This window comes from Micropterus dolomieu, linkage group LG01 (genome assembly GCF_021292245.1).
Source record: "Micropterus dolomieu isolate WLL.071019.BEF.003 ecotype Adirondacks linkage group LG01, ASM2129224v1, whole genome shotgun sequence".
In the NCBI taxonomy this organism is placed as follows: domain Eukaryota; kingdom Metazoa; phylum Chordata; class Actinopteri; order Centrarchiformes; family Centrarchidae; genus Micropterus; species Micropterus dolomieu.
Window position 1 is genome coordinate 30,641,063 of NC_060150.1, and position 19,422 is coordinate 30,660,484.

Genomic DNA, 19,422 nt, shown 5'->3' on the forward strand with positions numbered 1-19,422 from the left:
AAACAGCAGGTGGAGCAATCAACCACCAAATTTAGACCCAAAGTTTACACACACACAATCAGAATGAAATGTTACTAACTGGACTTCTTCCCTCTCCTGTAGTTTTGTGCTCTCTCATCCTTCTCCTCTCTCCATCTATTGCTTTTTGCATGTGTCTCTAGCTCCAAAACTGTGGAGTCTGGATCTGTGCCTGATACTATTTTTGTTGTGTTAGTTTCTTCATTTATTGGTATTTAATTGAAATCTTTTAAGCAGTAATCCGTTTTTTTATGGATGAATAAATTTGAACCTTGAACCACTTTATAAAGCAAAGAACTGCCTATTTACACACCGGCATATATGGAGCAACATTAGCATTCATTTGAAGTCATGTTTCTGGCCACCTGTAAGTCCAGTATTTACTTTTGACCTTTTAGCTGCTATGTTCACCAGCTGATTGCTAGATTCACCAGTCTGCGATGTCAAGTGTCACAATATTCGATCTTTTCATTCCCTCAACCTATCTTCCTGTCAAAATCAATAGTGAACATTCCTGAACGACTGCATTCAGCTCTGAATTCTTAAGAAAAGAGTGGCTGCTGTTACTTGAATGTGCTGCATTGCATGGTCTGGTCACAAACTAGTCCAGACTGTTGACTGGACACAACAGCATGGTCACCTTATGCCTGAAATGGATACCTGCCCCCCCTTTTGTGTCACAGCATATGAGTTTTTGATTGCTGGCTCAGTTTCTGAAATTGCCCAAAAAAAGTCCAACAAACCAACTTCCCTGTTTAGCTGCTGTTATTTCAAACCAAGTCGACTTCCTCTGATAAAAGCCACATAACCACAGAGCAACTCATGCTCAATTTAATATTAGAGAAATGCAAGTTCCCGCTTTTACTGCTAACTTTATCATTAAATACACGACATGAGTTTTTGCAACATATCTTTACAAAGCAAACAGTGTGCTGGATGAACATATATATGTATTGCAATTGCAAAGACAATAAGCAAAACTGATAAGCAGATAAAGGAAAATAATTACTATTACTAAGATGTCCAGGCTCCAGTGTCTTTTTCTAAATTAACCAACATAAAAATAGCTTCTCAATAAAAAAAAAGGTACATTTAATATGACTTCTACACAAATGTAATCACTTTCCACAAAAAAACAATCATTTTTTCTTCACTTGAGCGTAAAGATCCTCTGGGCCATCAGCAGTCTGTGTTAAGCTGTTCGCTGGCTGGGACACTTTGACCTGTGCATACAGAGTATCCTGCTGCTGTCCTCTGTCCTGCGCTGATTCAGAGGACGGTTCAGGTCTCTGGTTGGAGAAGTCGATCTCACCATATTGGATGTCTTCTTCTTTTTCTTCAGTTTTAAATGCTGGGTTTTCAACAGCCAGCTCTTCATGTGTATGACTCTGTAAAAACATGAAATTTTGTGAGTAGCTTAATGTAGATTTTCCTCTGGACCTGAAGTCCAGATTCAGCTTTTACTGGACAAACAGCAGCAAAACATCTTATATTGAGTCACAAAGAGCTAAACAAACACTGTCTACTCAATCTTCAGTGTATTGCTAAGAGGATATTTTATCACATTTCCTGTGTCTCTTTTGTCCATTTAGTGTTCAGTTAAAAGTGCTTTCATGTATGTTACAGTACAGTCACTGTGAAGAGATGCAGAAAAGTTTAGTATTTTCCCACCTGACTCAGTTGTTGAGTTGAATGTGTCGACTTTAACCGCCTCCCACACAGGACAGCGCTTTAAAATAAATAATAAATGAAACATCTGGATTAGTACGTAAATTGAATGCACCATGTTTGCTCTTTGAGATGTTGGTGCAAAGATGTTCAAACCAACAGAACACATAATCATCTGTTCCTTCCTCTTGAATGTGGCTGTAGCTGAAAGTTAAGTCGCAGAAACTGAGTCACATTAGCTGCTTTAATTTGATTCTTACCAAACACTGACAACCAGGCAGACAAGTAAAATGACTCCAAGGATTCCTCCAAGAACTGCCCCCCAGTTTAGAGATCCTGCTCATAAACACATCAAATATAATTGACCACTAAAAGATGACAAAACTTTTTCATATGGATTCAAACCAGTTCAATATTTACCTTCACTATTAAGATTGATTATTAATGATGTTTCATTACCAACATAATTTTTCCTGCTAACGTCAGACACAATTTCTAACCAACATGCCTTATTTTAAGTCCAGCATGCATCATGTTAAGTCAGCGCTGCGCAGCGTCGCATGAAGTCAAACGCACCTAATTCTGACGTAGCCATTGCTGAAGTTCAGCATTTCATATTTACCTTCAAGAGTCAGATGGATCTCTGACGTCTGATTACCGAGATCACTTGTGGCCACACAGTAATAAACTCCTCCATCAGTGACATTGGTCACCTTGAAGCTGTAAACCTCTCCTTCAGATACAGTCATGGGTCCATCTGTGCTGTTCTTGAACCAGGTGAAGCGGCTGACGGGAGGCTTGGCTCTGCTGGAGCAGGTCAGGTTCACCCAGCTACCTGCTGACACCAAACCTGATGGACTGATGGACACTGAGGTGTTTTTAGGAGCATCTGAGGAAAATGTGAGATTCACTTTATTCAAATCAGCTGACATCCCATGAATCCTCATGTGACGACAGGATCCAATAACAAACTCTGCTTGTCTTACATGAAACACTGAGAGTCTTTCTCTCCTCTGCTGTCTTGACATCTTTTCCTTCATTCACAGGATATCTGGCAGAACAGGTGATGTTGTAGCCATCATGTTGGTCTGACAGACTGATGGTCTCCTGGATTTTAGTTGTAAAGGTTCGATCTGTGTTTTCCTCTGTGTTGCTGTGAGTGTCTTGTTGGAGGTTCCAGGTGAGTTTAGGAGGGGAGTGTGGACAGGGAGTGGAAGCTGAGCAGGTTATAGTGACAGACTGCTTCTCCTTCAGATCAGCTGGGATCTCAATTCTGGGGCTCGGAGGAGAATCTGTCATTTAGAAACAGACTAAGAATCAGCTTTATTGGCCAAGTGATATAGTTTTTGTTTTTTAAGTCAAAATTGCACCTAATGGTTTATGTATTTTTACTCTAACATTTTTTTAACTCTCTTACCTGTAACATTTACTTGAAGAGGATCATTACATGCTGTTGCTTTGGATCCACTGATCGCAAAGTTCTGAATTCTTAAGAAGTATGTGTTTGTATAATTTGTTATTACATTGAAAACCAGAGTGGTGCAGTTTTTCTGACTCAGGTTTCCAGTAATATTCATTGGATCATTTTTGTCAGTAGTTATGTCATAAGTTGGAAATAAATTGCCGTTTTGTTTAATCCACACTCCAAAGATACTCATGCCAGTAAAATCTCCTTTTTTAACACTAAAGTTACATGGGATTTGCAAACAAGATCCACTCAGTGCTTCCATCTTCTGTGGTGCAGTAATGATGAGGGCTGGTGGTAGATTAGGACAACGAGCCAAAGCACCTGTAAAACCAGACTCATTTTTAACAAAATGTTAAACAAATCTTAGATAATAATAAGACAGGATATGCTTCAGCAGCAGGATGTTGCCTGTTGTTTTTTTCAATTGCTGCTAAAAAACTCCAGTATAAATTACCAGAATGTAAATTCCACTCTATCTGCACTGGTTTCTGACTGTAAATGATGCTCAAACTGCAAATGATTCAAGTGTCCAAATAATGAACAAACAGCTTACCTGAAATAAAGAAGACACTCAGTAACATGTTGGCTGTCACCATATTCACAGACAGGACTGCCATGTAACCCATCATCTACATTTGCAAACACAATAATGTGGTTACTTAACAAACATGTTTTTTAAGCTATTACAAAGAATGTAAGTAAATCTCTAGTAAGGGCTCACATTCACACCAGAAATGTTTACAATACAATCAGGATTCACTTTGTTATAATAAGTGATAAATTAACATTTTTAAAACTTCACACTGAAACAAAATATTTGAGGTAAATTATAAATAATACCACACTAGTGAAATGCTCTTACCTATATAAATATTCAATCATATATTTGTTTTGTGGACTACAGGAGGAGTAACAAAATTTTAGTTTTGGCTAAAAAGTCAAATCAGTAACAAAAACTTACCAGACAAGCCCACATCAGAGGAGAGAGCAGCAATGAGATCTTAGATGGGTGATTTTTAAATAGGAAATCCTTTAGTTTACAAGTTTGAGCTGAAGCGCAACACATAACCAACTTCCCTGTTTTGTAACTTAAACCAAGTTGACTTCCCCAGTTTCGAGACTACAGGGCAAAGCAGTCCAGTTTGGTTTTGTTGTGCAGCTGCTAAATATAATCTGACTTGAGTGACTAGCGGTGAATATTAGAGAAATACAAGAAGTTCTAACATTTACTGCTCATATGTGAGTATTTTTAATCACATGACTCACTGTAACATAGGAACACAGTGCAACCGTAGTTGCTCTCCGGGCAGAAAGCAGCATTGAAAACATTGAATTATATCTACAAAAAAAATATTAGATTAAACTATAATTCACCGTTTTTCATGTAAAACCTGTGATTGCTTTTATTCCATAACAGTGAAAACACCTTGAAAACCCTTCAAATGCTCTGAGTTTGTTCACGTACAACACAAAAGTAATTATTTCACATAACCTCCCACTGTTGCAGCTTCCTCCTTCATCACCTGGAGCCCTGTGTTCAGTATTTGCTTTCCCTAAATCTTTCATTTCAAGCTTCTGCTTCTTCTTTGCTGATTCTTTAAGCTGTGGTTCAAAAGATCAGCAAATGAGTCAGAAAAGTCAGAAAGAGAAAAAGTCAGAAAATACAGACATTACTGAATATTGAACAAATATAAGGAGTATTTGCTTTAAGAAATAAAAATATTGTATCAAAAACAGCCACTAGTACTGGTGGTATTTAAAAAGTTGTGATGCCAAAACCATAAATTATATCTCAGTGCAGCCTGGTGACCAAATACTGTGTAACAGGTTGGTCTTACTGTACAACAACCAATGTCATGTCCAACATCACCTGTTAGTACAGTCAAGGTGTTTTTTGACAAGAAGCTGAACACTGTGTGTGCTTCTGTTGTATTCATTAGCACAAGATGCCACGTAAAATGCAAACATAAGGAAATCAAAATGCAAAGCAGAACATGCAGCACACTGTGCTGACTGTTCACATGAAGTAGCTGGACCTTCTTTCATATGAAGAAAAATTAATAAATACACCATACACTAGTGCATTTAGGCTAATGTTTATTTGTCCAGTCCAGTTCAAATCCAAATACTTTTAAAAATAAATTTTTATAGTGTAATTATATATACAGTATGACTTCGTTATGTTAGTCAACAGTATGTTTTGGATTAAATTTCATGTGAACATTTTTAGGGGTGGGTGAAATAACAAAAACTGTTCAAACTTTTGCAGAAAATTGTCACACTGTAAAAGAAATTGATTGAGAAAATACATTTTCATGGTCTTTTAGGGGTCCTCATCAAAACATTGTATATTGTGGTACAAATATCAGCCCATATATTATTAGCGACAATTTGATGGCCAATACTTATATTAGATTAATTTCAAACTTTTTTTTAGAATAAAAAACCTTGTTAGCTGAGGCAACCCAACTGTCTAATCAGGTTAATGGCTCTCTTGGTTCCTCTGAATCCTTTGTTAAATCTAAAAGAATAAGCTGATGTTGCCCCCCTGGCCTGGTGGGTGTCAGGGGGTGTGTGTGTGTCCTTAAATTCTGTATGCAGAAACAATGAGGTAGAAACTTTAGCTTGCGTTCAGCTCAACTGCAGTATTTATTCTGCTTCAACAAAAGGAGGAGTTAACGTTCGACTTGCTGTAGTAATAAAACAAAATGCTTGTTGTAGCATCAGGTATTTCACAGTACTTTCAAATATGTAAGACATCACCATATCTTCAGAAAATACTAAAGTAATGATAACATATAGCACAGCTAACTAAATAATATAAATGTCTGTACTTTTCATTGTGCTTCAGTTGACGTGAATTACATATTAACCAGTAGAACAACAAAAAACTAACTTGTACTCATTTGGTTCTTTTAACTAACATTTTCCTAAGTTCGACACTTTCATCACGTTGCACCTCAAACACTAATGTGCACGCTTACAGTGAGTAACTAATACATTTGCCGCTCATTGTAGTACTACTCTTCTGTCACTCATTCAGAAATTACTGTATTTCCATCACTTTTCAAGTCGAGTACAATGCTTACATACACAGGGAAACTGTTTAACATAATGTGTTATACACACATTAGCACTGAATGTATTTTCAGATCAGTTAACAACACAAAACTAGACCATTAGCGTTTCTATTGTACTGTGGGTTACTCATTAGCAAAAGGTCCACTAGCCTAGCATGGCAGTGTATAGCTAAACATCACTATTTCACACATTACGGCAAAACTATTCAACTCTAAACATTGCACGTTCTCACTAAGGATTCAAAACACACTTATCCCTTATACTAGGGTACATGCATGCAAATTTGAGGAACCCACCTGTATGCAGAAACAATGAGGCAGAAAATTTAGCTTGCGTTCAGCTCGACTGCAGTATTTATTCTGCAGCGCTTGCCTCCTAAGGGTTTTAAGTTCCTCCCACGTGCTATGCACCACCTAGTGACCTCTTTAAGCATCGCCCCACCAAAGTACAATACAATGAAATTGGCCTTTTAGTAACTATTTAATACATGGGTACAATAAATATAATAAATAAATAAATATCATCACAGAGTACGGTCTAGACCTGCTCTTTTATGAAAAGCGCTGTGAGATAACTGTTGTTGTGATTTGGCGCTATATAAATAAAATTGAATTGAATTGAATTAAATGATAGTATAATGAACTGAACTAATTAAATTACTTTTTATCTTTTATGCCTAACTGAACACATTTTTTAACCCTTTACACTGAGAAACAGTTAAGGTTAAATCTGGAAAGATTACAATCGCTTCCCTTAATTTATTAGATGCTCCTCATTCAACAGGCTTTTAGCCAGTGGTGTGGAGGACAATGACAAAGTGTGATATTTATTTTTGGATTTCTTCTATTGCTGACAACAGCCTCCTATAACAAAATGTCTCCATGAAGAAAAAGTATGCACACCATACCTACTTGATACTACTTCTGTTAGGTTGGAATTAGTAGCAGGACTCAAACGCTAGACTCAGTACACAGAGACGCAAATGGTAAAATGTAACAAGGTTTATTGGGGAGATACTTAAATGTGCAATGGGCTGGCAGAGTCTGGGGTAACAGGGGAAAGTGGTCCTTGAGGTCCCTGAGGGCAGAGGGTTCATAGTGACAGAGCTCAGAGAGGATCCGGTGGGGAATCCAATCTGGCCGGGGATCCAGAGTCCGTGTGCAGCAGGAGAGAAAGGAATCAAGTTCAGGTGGGGATAGTGCTTGAAGTGGAAAAAAATAAGTGCCGGTACTCACTCCCCCATGTCCCGCCCCATGCAGGCTGTGATTGGCCGGTTCACGACAAATCAATTTTATTTATATAGCGCCAAATCACAACAACAGTTATCTCACAGTGCTTTTCATAAAAGAGCAGGTCTAGACCGTACTCTGTGATGTTATTTACAGAAGCCCAACAATTCCCACCAAGAGCAAGCATTAGACGACAGAGGCAAGGAAAAACTTCCTTTTAAGAGGCAGAAACCTCGAGCAGAATCATGGCTCAGGGTGGGCGGCCATCTGCCTCGACTGGTTGGGGGTGGGTGAGAGAGAGAGAGAGAGAGAGAGAGAGAGACTACACAATATACACAGAGGTACAGACAGTAAAGGTGATAGAGAGAAATATACATGACATTCCATCAAACTATTTTGACTGCTACTTCCGGCCCCGCCCCCATACCGGATATGTGTATGTAACTGATAAGAGGGGTGTATCCGGTCCCGCCCAAACCGTAAATATGTGTGTGTGTAACTGATAAGAGGGGTGCGTACATCCTTCCGTTGTGTGTTTTTGACTGATAATTGGAGGAGGTTTTTCATTGATTTAAAGACTTTATTAAGTAATAAAACATGAACTTGAATGAATTAACTAGTAGGTGTTTATGGCAATAAATTTATCATTAAAAAAGTATAGCAGTGAGTTATAAGTAAAGGAGGAATCTCCGGGGGCCAGCAAAGGATCAGTAGGAGGTTTCTTCATTGATTTGGAATCAAGTCAGTCTATTATTAAACAAGTAAAGAATAAATTGAAATAATTACAGTAAAGCAGTAAAATAGTATAACAGTGAGTTAAAATTAAACAGATTTTTAAATTACCTTCAGCATGCAGCAAAATAAGAGAGAGTTCCAAATTACTTTGCTAGTGCTTTGTCTTACAAACTTGCCATCATTATCACTCAAAAGCTGTAGCCCCCTGTGTCTCCTCTTCTCTGTCCTCTCTCTTTCTGGTGTAGCATAGGCTGTGCAGGGTGAATTGAGGAATGTGCTCCACCCCCCGCACCTTCTTCCATACCTAATTCCTTCCTTTGTTTTCACAATGAGTCGTGTCCTCCCTCCCTCTGTTTTCTCAATGAGTCATGTTGTGTGTTTTAACTGTCATTAGCATCTTCAGGTAATCTTGTAGACCAGTTATGGAATAGAGTTATCTATAACCCCAGACTCCGGTTGTTAAAAACGGTCTGGTTTTATCAGACAGACTTCGTTTTTGAAACAGGAACCTATTTTTATCAGCCGGAGACAAGAGTTTGGAACTACAGACTATATAATAATCTGGTTGTACCAGAAGTAACGGTCCCCAACCCCTCACCAGTTATCTCCCACATGCTGTCACATACAAAATAAGAGGGTGGGTAGAGTTACCGTGAGCCAATGATAAGAGACTAGGAGGGGTTACCATAGACCAATGATGGGAGTCTGTGAAAATAAAGTCATTCAGAAACATATAACAAAACTATTCCAAAACAACCTAAACATGAGCAAGAGAGCAGCCAATTTCGAAGATGATCAGCCAGACACCTGTAACGAGTTATCAAAACTCAACCCCGGGAGGAGCCCCCAAGAAACAAGTGTTGTATTTGAGCCGGATCCAGACGCCGCCCCCCGATACACTTCATGAGGAATGGAATTTAGATTCAGGACGTGTCTGGGGGTATGCGTTCAATTATGATGTAAACGAACTTTGTTTTTACCAGTTGGAGAAAGGTGAAACATTTGGACCCCTCACAGCAAAAGCAACGCTCACATCAACGGACTGGGCTGTGCTGAGTCTGTTGGTTTTAAACAATCTCAAAGCCGCGACGTCCGAGGAACCTGCTACAAAAGACAAGCAGACTCAAACAACTGTGAGAATCAAGCAGGAAGTTCCACCCGTGTTTGTTCCTAAAAAAGTTGTTTCCTGTAGTGTTTGGGAGACAAAAAGCTCAGCTTCCGGCAGATGGTTCTACCATGCAAGCCGTCAGAAGAGCGAAGGAGATGAACCCTTGGATGAATTTGTCTTGCAGTATTTCAATACTGAATGTGGCGTGTTTCAGACTTCATTAAGGATACCTGTCGAGGTTTGGATGGAAATGATGGTTGAAAAAGCAGAAAAGCTAAAAGATCTCTTCAAAAAAAGTCAGACCTCCTGGGAGATTCTGCAAATGAAAAATACTCATTTTTTCAACATTTACAGAAGGCTCCTCATCCAACAACGCCCCCTAAGCCCGCCCCCTAAGAAAACAATTTAAAGGAGGACTAAATCTGAAATACCATGTCTTCGAGCCAGCAGACTCATAGAAAAAGCAACTCTCTACCTCTTCTACCACATCCGGGGTCAGAGGAGACAACTACCCCTTCTACAACACATCTGGTGATGACCCAATTTAGCATGAGCAATATGCCTACTTGGTGGTGTACGGATCGAGAGCATAAGAGCCTCGATACTGGTCCTGCACCAGCAGCAACACAGCAGGCCCGGGGCACCACTTTCAGTCCCTCTGCTTCACCACCACCACTAGCAGCACCACCAGCACTCTGGATGCATCTCCCCTTTTACACCACCTCCATCACCCGACTGGCCCTCTTCTTCTTCTTCTTCGACATCCTCGACTCCGAGCGCCTCACCACCAGGCTCTCCCCAAAGAACAGATGAGCCTGACGGGGTGCTCTCTGCCGTGTTTGTGAACACAGTGAAAACTGTGGTGCTTCGACTGCTGAAGAAAGTTCTATTTAGATATAGAAGTTCCATTTGTAATGGTTGTAAGATACAGCACCAGAGCCAGATGCAACATGAGTGTCTGTTTGACATGCCTGACTACTTCCTCCGGCGGCATTATGATGAGCTGTTAAAGCGGCTCTGGACGGATCGTTTCATTGCTACCATTCAACGGGCGCTTCATGCGCGAAACATCCAAGTGTCTGTATACAGGGTCCATGGTGCTACCGAGGCCTTTCTTCACAACCTCAAAATGACACGACGCATCAGTGAGAAAACTGACAAAATGTATGACATGTTGATCGGAGAAGATGAGGCCAAGATCAAGGAGATGAATGAAGTTGTGGACTTTTGGAAGGGAATAATTAATTCATAATGGGTAATTATTGTAAAAATATGTTACATTTGTGTAAAAAAAATTACCTTGCCTGGAGTGAGAAGATTGCATAATAATATTTACCATATTGTAGGAGGGAGTGATTGAAATTAACATTGAGCGTGTTGAGAGGATGATGTTTGTGAAAACTAATAATAAAAAAAAATCATAAAGACCCTTGTATCCCGTTGTTGTTTTCAAAAACCCTCAAAGAGAACAGCAGGAAACATGTCTGAAAAACGAATTATGAAAAAAGTGTATTATAATCCATCACATCCGGCTAGTTTTGGCGGAGTAGACAGACTCCATAGAGCGCTACAGGATGAAATGGGGAAAAAAGTAAATGTAGAATGCGTCAAAGATTTTTTATCTGAGCAGGATTCATATACTTTGCATAAACCTGCCAGGATACATTTTGTAAGAAATAGAGTTTTTGTACCACGACCCCTAAATCAGTTTCAGGCGGATCTTTGCGATATGCAGGCTTTGGCGGAACACAATGATGGCTTTAATTATTTATTAACGGTAATCGATGTATTTTCCAAACGGGCATATGCTAGACCCTTGAAGAAAAAAACAGGGGTCGAGGTCTCTAAGGCATTTGAGTCTATTTTAAAAGACAGCCGGAGCCCTGAAAAGTTACAAACGGAAGCGGGTAAAGAATTCTTTAACAAGACTTTTGAAAGATTAATGACAAAACAAGGTATTAATCATTTTGTAACGGCCAGTGACTTAAAAGCATCAGTGGTTGAAAGATTTAACCGTACGCTAAAAACGCGAATGTGGAGGTTTTTTACAGCTACAAACACCCGTAGATACTTGGATGTCTTACAGGAATTGCTCGAATGCTATAATAATAGCTATCATAAAAGTATAAAAATGACGCCTATGCAGGTGATGTCAGAAAATACCTCTCAAGTGTTTGAAAACCTGTACGGCACATTTCCTATTTGCCGCAAAAATGACTTAAAGATGAAATTTAATGTGGGGGATTTGGTAAGAATATCAAAACTGAGAGGAGTGTTTGATAAAAAATATCAACATTATACAACGTTATACAGATTAACTTTTTACAGTGACAGAATGCATTCCTCGTCAACCCCCGGTTTACAAACTGAATGATTATGACGGAGAACCTATACAGGCTAAAGACAAAGCATTTCAAGTGGAAGAAATTCTAGAGGAACGCAATATCAGGGGGACAAAAGAAATGTTGATGCGTTGGAAAAACTGGCCTGAGAAGTTTAACAGCTGGGTCAAAGCAAGTGACAACAGATACATTGGATTTGTAGTCATTACAACATGGATCAAGCCTCCGGCGAGGTGTTTTACGTGACTTTACCTTCCAACGCCAGTCTCGACGTATTTAAAAATAAATACGAGCTCTAGCTACCATGTAGATTTAGCACAGCACCTTAATTTAGAGGGTCGGTGGCAAGTGGCCTTGACAGAGATTTCATATCCGCATACCTGGTTTAACATATCTAATGGGGATGCCTACTTTGATTGGAGGAAGAAACCCTCAGAAGGAGAGTCAGAGATTGAGGTCCATCGTCAGAGGTTTAGGGGAGGATATTATAACAACATAGAACAGATCAGGCTTGAGATGCATGCATTTCTTAGAAAATTGGCTCTGATATTTATTTTCTCTTTAGTACCATTCAAAAGAGATTTGAATTTCAGGCAGGGGGGCAATTTCATCTCCGTTTTTATCCTCCTGTTGCTTACATGTTGGGGTTTGAACCGGGGAAATGGTTACAGTTCAATCAGAGGATGGCACCCTACCCAGCAGATATAAAAGATGGTATGTCCCATCTATATGTCTACAGTGATCTGGTTCGGCATCAGCTGGTTGGCGACACATACGCTCCGCTCTTGAGAATGATCGATATAAAAGGAACATACGGGGATGTCATCACACAATATTTTAATCCCCCCTGCTACCTTCCAGTGATCAAGAATCACATTGAAAACATTCACATAGAGATTAAAACAGATGAAAAGAGTTTTTGCCATTGCTAAGCCTCATCTTAAATCAGCGGCTAAAAACATAGCCTCAGAGGTGATAACCCACGCCGTTGGTAAATTAGGTGATCGATCAGACCAAGGTGATCAAGAAGCATCAGGCAGCATGATGGTGTTGGCTCGAAGAGCAAGGAAGAGACCGCCAGGGTGGCGTGTAAAAGCGGGGCGCACAAAAAGTAAAAGATCAGTTGAAAAAAGTAAGACCAAGAGGAAGCACGCTAGCAGAAGAGCCTCTGATATATTTTAGAAAAGATGGCTCTTTTACATCACAAATCGGCCGAATGCACTATGGCGGAATTGGATTTATTTTCAGCTCCTATGACGCAACTCTCCATCGATGAAAAGATTTACACAGAAGTCATGCCTCTGTCAGCCATTACTGATGGAGGTCCCGTTGAATTTTTTATCCCCAGTGATGGGGAAAAATATTTGGATTTGAACGACACCCTGTTACACCTGCGCTTGAAAATTACGAATGCGGATGGATCAAACCTGGCTGACGATGCCTCTGTGGGTCTCATCAATTATCCCCTAAATACAATCTTCAGCCAATGCGACGTTATTTTGGGAGATAGACTGATTTCACAATCCAGCGCTACGCACCCCTACAGAGCAATCGAAACCCTGCTCAACTATTCTGAAGATACTCTAAAAAGCCAGTTCAGTGCCGGATTATTTTACAAAGACACAGCGGGGTCTATGGACTCAGTTGTGATAAATAATGGGCCAAACAAAGGATTAGTACAGAGAGCTCAATTCAGTGAAGAATCTAAGGAGGTACACCTGTTGGGCCCTCTTCATAGTGACATTTTTTTCAGCGAGATGCTTCTCCTGAACTCTGTGGATTTAAGAATTAAGCTAACCAGGGCTAGCGATGCCTTTTCTCTCATGGCTGGGGCTGCCAGTACTTACAGATTAAAAATAATGGGGGCCTCCCTGTTTGTTAAGAAAGTCACTGTATCCCCAGCAGTGCGATTAGGTCATGCATCGGCCTTAATGAGGGGCAATGCCCTCTACCCCTTATCCCGTGTGAATGTCAAAACCTATTCTATACCCGCAAATTCACGAATATGCAACCAAGAAAATCTCTTCCCAGGAACGTTACCTAAATATGTAGTTATTGCCATGGTAAACCACGAAGCCTTCACAGGAAAGAGAGACCTGTCACCCTTCAATTTTATGCACAATGATGTAGAATACATGGCACTGTGTCAGGACGGGAGACAAGTCCACAAGACAAAGCTTTCCAGCCTCAATTTAACCACGGGTTGTCTGTCCGAGAATTTTATAATATGTTTACCGCCACAGGGAGACATCTAAAAGATTTACCTCTGAGCATCAACCGGGAAGAATTTCGGCAAGGTTACTCTTTGTTTGTTTTCAACCTCAATGCCAGTGAACACAGCGATGCTTTGTCAACCATTTCCAACGGGAGTTTAAGACTTGAGATGAGATTCCGAGTGCCCTTACCTCATTCCACAACTCTCATTGTTTACGCGTTACGAATCTATTCTGGAAATAAATTCATTACATTCATAAATAAATCATTTTGGGAGGGCTAATTAATAGATAAATCATGAGTCAGAAAATTTTCTTGGTGACGCCTCAGCAACTAAACCACCTGAATCATTCGGTAGCATCTGCATCCAACGATGAAACAATGAGACATAACTTTATATTTTCCAGAAAACATAAAGTTAAAAAACTCTTCAGGGTCAGTGATTAGTTTAGTCTGTGTCTGATTCGAGCATTGTGCAAATTTCCCCCAGAATGTGTTGAGACATAATTTGGAGACTTGTCTTTTTGCAGGATTCGGATGAATTTTAGACGCATCCAGCAAAACACCCTGATTGGTCTGATAGTCCTTGATGTACTTTTCTCGGGCTGCCTGATCTTTGGCTTCAGGGGGGTAACCTGAAGCTTCCTGTTTACCCTTCAGAAAAGTGTGCATGTACTGAACAAAAATCAAGTCGCTCTGTCTATCAAATTGCCATACCTCTGTGATCTCAGCTACCCGATATCCCATCTCCAAGGCCTTGTTAAATTCAGGAGTGACCCAGACCCCTGTCAATGCTCTGTCCTCATCACTGTGTTGACATGGACCCTCCTGAAAATTAAGTTCAGCGCACGGCAAAACAGGAAAAAATAACCCCTGTGGCGGACAGATTGTGGCTCTGATAATTCCAAAGTAGCTTTGGGGTTCTTTGAAATCTTTGTAGATTATTTTAGGGTGCCCTAAAGGATAGGGAAAGCTACAGTTGACATAGGGATACAGCGATGTCACATCAAAGTAGTCTACCGTTTCATTAGCGCCCGCAGTGTGTCTCAACTTTACTGCACAGGTTCAACCACCATACAAAGCTTCGTGGGTTGAGAGAGGTTGAGGAGCTTTATACTGATTGAGAAAATCTTTTAACCCCTGATGTGATTTTTTCATCTCTGTCCATGTGTGCTCTCTCATGACAATCACTTTAGCATTGTGCATGGCCTGTAACTCACGTAATTTCTCCTCACACCTCACATGCAACTCCTCAAAAGGGCAGCCAGTCAAAGGATTGGTCTCATGAGCTTTGAAACAACTGGGACAGCCATGAAAAAAACATCCCAGAAACTCCCATACGTATTTCACACCTTGGATCTCTGCAAAACCATCTACAAAGTATTTTCCCAGTTGTTTTTCCCCCTCATTTAAAGCATGTTGAATGAAGATGTTTTCGGTGATCGCCACCCATTGCAACCACTGAATGCCTGCATTTGAATATGTTTTGAACTGGCGTGTGTAGTTATCGAGGTCGGGGATGGCTAAAGATTTAGGAGGAAGGAAGTTGGTCACAAACACTTTCATGCATGCAGATGCTATAGTCGCACGGCTAAACGGGTCAACCGCTGTTTCATCAATATACTGTTTTCTGAACAGCTTACACCCCTCTGCGAGAATCTCAACGTCATTTTCACAATAGAGGCGAGCCTCTCTCATGAAATCAAATGTACCGCAGCGTGCCGTCTCGTACCAGGAGTTAAAGTCTTTCAGTTGTACCGCTGTCATGCGTTCTGTACCGTACATTTTTGGCTCTGGGTAGGGGCCTATGTAGGTCAAATGGGCAGGTGAGCAAAAATTATGGGGAAAATAGCCTTTAATTCTGTCATAAAAACCAAGAGCATTTGGCATATCGGCTAAACGCATGGAAAGAAAGGACAGTGAGTCAATGTATTTTTGATTAAAATCTGGATCTGTCATACAGATGACTTTTGAACCTTGCAAGATCAAAGAGGCTTGTTCAAGCATGGCGTTGAGGAGTAGGTAGGAGTCAAAACCTCGAGCATTGTGAGCAATAAACACAGCATTTTTGTACAGAGGGCGAAATGCATGAGAAACTCCTTGGCACAATTTCTGCCTTGAGAGCTCCATGTTTTGCCATCTAACATTTTTGTACACACCAAAAAGGGTATGTGAACGCCATTTTCATTGACGTATGTTTCAAAATCATAAAACACCAATTTTTCTGTGTGTTTTGTTTCAGGGGGTAGTGTCTGGATGTAGCACTGGTGCATCTCACTCTTATCTGTAACGTCAGAGGTCAATTTCTCACCACAGATTTTACACTTCACTGCAGGACATGTGTGTGGTTTACCTTCACCACTCATCGCTGAGTAGTAAAGCTTTGCACATTTGTTAAATTTTTTGTACAATGAGCATGTGCTGGCGAATTTTTGGGCTCTGGGCCTCTCTGTAGGCTCTTTGTGCTTCGCCAGGCAGAATTCTGAACGACACGTCCTGTTACACTCTGTACATACAACAGGTTGAAATCCTTTCTGAATACAGGTAGGGTCATAGCAAACGGAACAATAAGCAGGGCATCTGTGACTCAGCACACAGTTGTACCCTATGTAACAGTACTCACACAGATATGGGTAACCCAGAAAGGCCTTTAGATTTTTTATACCATAGTAGTGGTTCTGAAAGAGAAACAAAAATAGGGTTTTACTCTCTCTTGGGCTTTTGGTCATGAATTTACAGAGGGCCCTATCGTCGTCTCCTCTATAAAACACTACAATTTTGCAGTCCAAAGCACGTTCAAATCGTGGGATGTCGCTTAAGGCTACAGGTGTCTGATCATCCATTCCCACTTCGTTTTGAATCTCTCTACTGCGTTCAAGAGCCTGTCATTCGTTGAGGATGGGTTGCAATAGATGAGCCAGACAGATGGCGAAACACAACTGATTCCCCTCGTTTTCTACAATGTACAGAAAGCGTTGTTGTTTTTTTTTTTAAGATTTCGCTATTTAACATTTTATCCACCATTGCTCTTTTACCCGCCCCTGTAGGGCAGGTGATCACTTGGAGAACTAGTTCTAGATCACCGTCTGTCATAATGGTCCAATTGGATTGTACAATGTGAAGCAAAAGTCTTTCAAAACCTGCTAAATTTTCAACATCACCATCCTGTAAGATAACTGATACATTATTACGGAGATTTTCCCCTCTTAGCTCCAACTGCACCACATCTTGGGGTCTCCTGTGTGACAAGGCTTATTGTAAAATCGCATCTACCTGCTCTAGTGTACCATTGTAAAACTGAGCATAATCCACTACACCCTCTGAAAGCTCAACACCTGGCGTATTTCATAATTGCATCTATGTCACGATATGACTCTTGGTTGAGGTGCCACAGGGTCAATATTTTGAGTCGTGCTGCCCCCTTGCAAGGGAGGAGTGTTGGTTACCTGGTCAATGAGGGGGGAGTTTATGGGACTCTGGTAGGCCGAGGATGTGGAGGGGATTAAGGCAGGGTTTGCATTATTTTCAAGCTTGGAGAGAGCATTTTGTATTTGACTCAAGGGGTCTGGAGACACAGATGAGTTTAAGACAGGAATATGCTCGGGCTCGGGTTAAGAGGGGATGTTGTTTAGGTTAAAGGGTTCATTTATTTGGTTGATTTAATCTAATCAAACAGTTGGTATTTCATTTTCTAAGCGTTCCAGATCAACAAGAGCTTGATTCATACGGATCTAAAAACTGACTGGAGGAGGTGTTGTTTTCAATTACATTATTTTCAGTTATACCATTTTGAAAGTTTGACTCATTCTGAAAATGTTGATCTACCTCGTCTGATAAACTCCTAAGCCCTAACGGTTTGTTTTCATCCATTATCATAAAAATCAAAACACACTTAAACCTTAAAAAATATCAGCGTCATAAATTAAAATGAATAACACGTTTATCTAAGTGTTGCAAAGTGAAAATCAACAATAAAAACAATTACCCAATGAAACAAATAAAAAAATCATTTGAAACAATTTCAGATAAAACACCTTACTAATTATGATCACTGTAGACAGCTAGCATTTCACCCATTAGTCGGAAAGCATTACTCATTAAAACTAGTCGGTTGATCATGGGCAGTCCGACGGCAATTCTGACAGCCTCTCATGGATGATTTGGGTCTGTTTGCTGGAGGGAGACAAAAACAAAGACACTTTAACCTCTTGTGTATTTTAATACTGAAAGTCAGGCTTCACCCCTAAAAATCACCACATTAATACTTTATAGCAAACAAGCAAACTAGTTTATAAAAATTATTTGCATGGCATCATTAACGTTTTTTAAAACTCTTACATTATCTTGTAACTAAATACCCTGAATGTCAGACATCAGTACCAAAACACTGTAGAAGTGCAAAAAAACAAACAAAAACACCACAGTAATAGCCTACTTTATGAAAAAGAAGCAAAATAGCTTTTAAAGTCAGCTTAAATAACTCATAAGACTACTTGCTGCATAGAACATTTGACATGGTGTTGTATTTGAGAAATTAGTGTGGATTACTTTTAACTCATTAATTGTATAGCCTAATAATCAGCAACATGGTATTGTAAGGATGATGAAAATGATGTAATATTGAGTACATTAAGTGAGCACGTAAGGACGATCAAAAAGGTGTTATACTGAATAAATTGAATGGGAGGATATAAGTTGGGTTGATATGAGTTAAAAGATACTTAAAAATGTCCATAAAAAGGGAAAATTAGAATGCTTTGAATCATCGCACTGTTTGAGTAAAAACTGATAATTCATTCCTTTATAAAACAGGACAAAGTTAAAATACAATGATCTGTAGATCAGTAATCTATTGCTTTTCGGGTAAAAGAGGCTAAAAAGGTTAGTAGGATAAAAAGACGATCTATGTTTAAAATGTTTTCCTTATTTAACTTCTATATCAATTTGGGGAAATGCATCTTAAAAAACAATATGCAGTGTTTGATTGTTTACATAAGTTTAACTTTCTTTTTGACGCATAGTTTTAAGTACTAGTTTGTGATGGGAGGATCTGTTCACGATTGCTCATGCCTCATTCAGCCTGTGTACGGAACGTGTGGCTTACGTTCGTCCATTACAACATTGGACTTGACTGAGGCTACATCGTGTCCGTGTCGTACTTTCTATTTCCCCTTTTTCAGGTAAGAACGAGGGTTGTAGTTTGTTTGAATCATTTATTTATGTGTTTAATGCTGTAAGGAACATGCAGGGAGTAAATATTAATGACTGTAGCGATTTATGTATGCACAATTAGCAGGCTAAAGGTGAAGTGTTGCTCCAGTGTAGCCTGTATGCTAGCTGTGTCATGTTAGAGTGGGGCTGTAATGGAACGCCGCCACCGCCGTTTTCTGTGTATTTGTTTTACATTGTAGGGATTGTTGCAGTGTAAGAAAAATGAGTGTAATGTGAGGAGGCAGGATAGTTTATATGTAAGTGCAACACTGCTGAGGTTTAAGTGTTAAGAGTATTCTGAATAAGGTAGCAGTATTTAGCATTACAGGATATTTCCAATTGTGCTGT

The 19,422-nt window shown here is 39.8% G+C and overlaps 1 protein-coding gene across 2 annotated transcripts; it reads right to left on the minus strand.

The window, feature by feature from the left end:
* Positions 1 to 863: 863 nt before the first annotated feature.
* Positions 864 to 6,575, minus strand: LOC123980329 (B-cell receptor CD22-like). Of its 2 annotated transcripts, none has more exons than XM_046064667.1 (9): positions 6,532 to 6,575; positions 4,647 to 4,756; positions 3,708 to 3,783; positions 3,104 to 3,475; positions 2,673 to 2,978; positions 2,309 to 2,575; positions 1,947 to 2,022; positions 1,690 to 1,747; positions 864 to 1,406 (listed from the first exon to the last, which is right to left on the minus strand). In XM_046064667.1, the coding sequence occupies exons 3-9, from the start codon at positions 3,781 to 3,783 to the stop codon at positions 1,158 to 1,160; spliced, it is 1,404 nt and encodes a 467-aa protein (XP_045920623.1). In that variant the 5' UTR covers positions 4,647 to 4,756; positions 6,532 to 6,575; the 3' UTR covers positions 864 to 1,157. The 2 variants fall into 2 exon arrangements, with proteins under 2 accessions (XP_045920623.1, XP_045920615.1); XM_046064659.1 differs by having other exon boundaries at positions 4,116 to 4,756.
* Between the last annotated feature and the right edge of the window lie 12,847 nt (positions 6,576 to 19,422).